This window comes from Lycium barbarum, chromosome 1, assembly GCF_019175385.1.
Source record: "Lycium barbarum isolate Lr01 chromosome 1, ASM1917538v2, whole genome shotgun sequence".
Lineage (NCBI taxonomy): Eukaryota > Viridiplantae > Streptophyta > Magnoliopsida > Solanales > Solanaceae > Lycium > Lycium barbarum.
Window position 1 is genome coordinate 126196344 of NC_083337.1, and position 3081 is coordinate 126199424.

A 3081-nucleotide genomic window follows, 5' to 3' on the forward strand; every position below is an offset into this window, starting at 1 on the left:
AGGTTAGATAAGCATAGACAGTTCAAAACAGAATGCAAATGAAACTAAAGAAAGCGAATAAGTCAAAATAAAGCAGTCTGAAAAAAAGGAAAACAGTAGCTACCACAGATAAATAAGATAGTCGAAGTACAAGAAACCACATATAGTATCAAGAAACAAAGGGCAATAGACTATAGATCGAAACAACGACTACCTACTAGCCTTCTACCCTAATCTGAGTCCTCCAAAACCTCCTATCTAGGGTCATGTCCTGGGTAAGCTGAACCTGCGCCATGTCCTGTCTCAGCACCTCTCCCCAATACTTTTTCGGCCTACCCCGACCTCTTCTGAAACCATCCATAGCTAACGTCTCACACCTCCACACTGGAGCATCTGTGCCTCTCCTCCTCACATGCCCAAACCATCTCAGCCTCGCTTCCCTCATCTTGTCCTCCACTGATGCTACTCCAACCTTATCCCGGATATCTTCATTCCTAATCTTATCTCGCCTGGTGTGCCCACACATCCATCGAAACATTCTCATTTCCGCAACTTTCATCTTTTGGACGTGAGAGCTCTTGACTGCCCAACACTCTGCCCCGTACAACAAGGTCGGTCTCACAACAACTTTGTAGAACCTGCCTTTAAGTTTTAGTGGTACCTTCTTATCACACAGCACTCCTGAAGCAAGCCTCCATTTCATCCACCCTGCGCCAATACGACGTGAGACATCATCATCAATATCCCCATTTTCTTGTATAATAGACCCGAGATATTTGAAAATTCTTTTCTTTGGGATGACCTGGGTACCAAGCCTCACTTCCACGCCAGACTCATGTGTCACGTCACTGAACTTGCACTCCATGTACTCTGTCTTGGTCCTACTCAACTTGAACCCTTTAGACTCCAGAGTTTGTCTCCAAACCTCCAGCTTAGCGTTCACTCCGCTGCGTGTCTCATCGATCAAGACTATGTCATCCGCAAATAACATACACCATGGCACCTCACCTTGAATTCGCCGCGTCAGACAATCCATCACTAGAGCAAATAAAAATGGGCTAAGAGTTGATCCTTGGTGCAACCCCATCTCCACTGGGAAGTACTCCGAGTCTCCTCCCACTGTCCTTACCCTGGTCTTGGCTCCCTCATACATGTCCTTGATCACCCTAGTGTACGCTACAGGTACACCTTTGGCCTCCAAGCATCTCCATAAAACCTCTCTTAGCACTTTGTCATAAGCCTTTTCTAGGTCGATGAAGACCATGTGCAGGTCCTTCTTCCTCTCCCTATACTGCTCCACCAGTCTCCTCACAAGATGAATGGCTTCTGTAGTCGAGCGCCCCGGCATGAATCCGAACTGGTTCTCTGAAATGGGCACGCTTCTTCTCACCCTCATCTCCACCACCCTTTCCCACACCTTCATAGTGTGGCTTAGCAACTTGATCTCTCTATAGTTGTTGCAACTTTGAATATCACCTTTGTTCTTATACAAAGGGACCATCATACTCCACCTCCATTCCTCAGGCATCTTCGCCTTCTTAAAAATAACATTAAACAATCCAGTCAACCACTCCAAACCTGCCCTGCCCGCATTCTTCCAAAACTCCCAGGGATCTCGTCAGGACCGGTAGCTCTTCCCCTGCGCATCCTGCGAACAGCACCCTTAACCTCCTCTACCTTTATACTCCTACAATACCCAAAGTCGCGACGCCTCTCAGAGTACTCCAAATCTCCCAACACAATGTCTCTCTCACCTTTCTCGTTCAAGAGTTTATGGAAGTATGACTGCCATCTCCGTCTGATGAGAGCTTCCTCTACCAATACTTTTCCATCCTCGTCCTTGACGCACTTTACTCGATCCAAGTCCCGTGCCTTTCTCTCTCTCACCTTGGCTAGCCTGGACAGCTTCTTATCCCCGCCTTTGTCCTCTAGTTCTGCATATAGATGTTCAAAAGCTGTCGTTTTTGCCGCCGAAACTGCCAACTTCGCTTCCTTTCTCGCAATCTTATACCTTTCCCTATTCGTCCGCTTCTCCTCCTCATCTTTGCTGTCTACCAACCTCGCGTTCGCCACTTTCTTTGCTTCTACCTTTCCCTGGACTTCTCCATTCCACCACCAGTCCCCACGTCGCCTACCACGACGACCTCTCGAGACTCCCAGGACATCTCTAACTGTTTCCCTACCGTAGCTCGGCGTCCTATCCCACATACTGCTCGCGTCCCCCTTACTCTCCCAAGCCCCCATAGCCATCAACTTCTCCCCCATCTCCTGGGCACTCGCCAAAGTTAGACTCTCCCACCTGATCCTTGGCAGGTCATCCGCGACCCTCTTCCTCTTCCTCTTCTTTCTCGTAATCCCCTAATCCATCACCAAAAGCTTATGTTGGGTCGTAAGGTTCTCACCCGGAATGACCTTGCAATCTTTACAAAGACCTTTATCCTCTTTTCTAAGGAGCAAAAAGTCTATCTGTGTCACAGCCGTCGAACTACGAAAGGTTACCAAGTGATGCTCCCTCTTCGGGAAACGCGAGTTGGCTACTACCAATCCAAAGGCTTTAGCGAAATCCAGAAGTGAGACTCCTCCTCCATTCCTGACTCCGAGGCCGAAACCTCCATGCTCTTCATCATAACCCCCCGAGGTTGAGCCGATGTGTCCATTGAAATCTCCTCCTATGAATAACTTCTCGGTGAGCGGTATACCTCCTACCACTTCATCCAAATCCTCCCAGAAGCGCCTCTTCTCCTCCTCGTCCAAGCCCGCTTGTGGCGCGTAAGCACTAATAATGTTCAAGGTAAACCCTTCCACAACTAACTTAACCGCCATCATCCGGTCATTGAACCTCCTAACCTCTACGGCCTGGTCCCTTAGCTCACTATCTACTAAAATGCCTACCCCATTCCTATACATTGACTTACCCGAGAACCATAACTTATACCCGTCCACATCCTTAGCTTTAGATCCTACCCATTTAGTCTCCTGGATGCAAGCTATATTAATCTTCCTCTCCTTAAGAATCTTAACTAGCTCTATGGACTCTCCCGTCAGAGTCCCAATGTTCCAGGACCCTACTCTCAACCTAGATGCTCCCTGACCCCACTTACC

The 3081-nt window shown here is 48.3% G+C and overlaps 1 protein-coding gene across 1 annotated transcript; it reads right to left on the reverse strand.

The window, feature by feature from the left end:
- Nucleotides 1-2337: 2337 nt before the first annotated feature.
- Nucleotides 2338-2802, reverse strand: LOC132613795 (uncharacterized). The gene has a single exon (XM_060328028.1). The coding sequence runs from the start codon at nt 2800-2802 to the stop codon at nt 2338-2340; it is 465 nt and encodes a 154-aa protein (XP_060184011.1).
- Nucleotides 2803-3081: the final 279 nt, after the last annotated feature.

Coding starts and splice junctions, on each gene's coding strand:
- LOC132613795 (XM_060328028.1), bottom strand. CDS start 2,802: ATGGCGGTTAAGTTAGTTGTGGAAGGGTTTACCTTGAACATTATTAGT.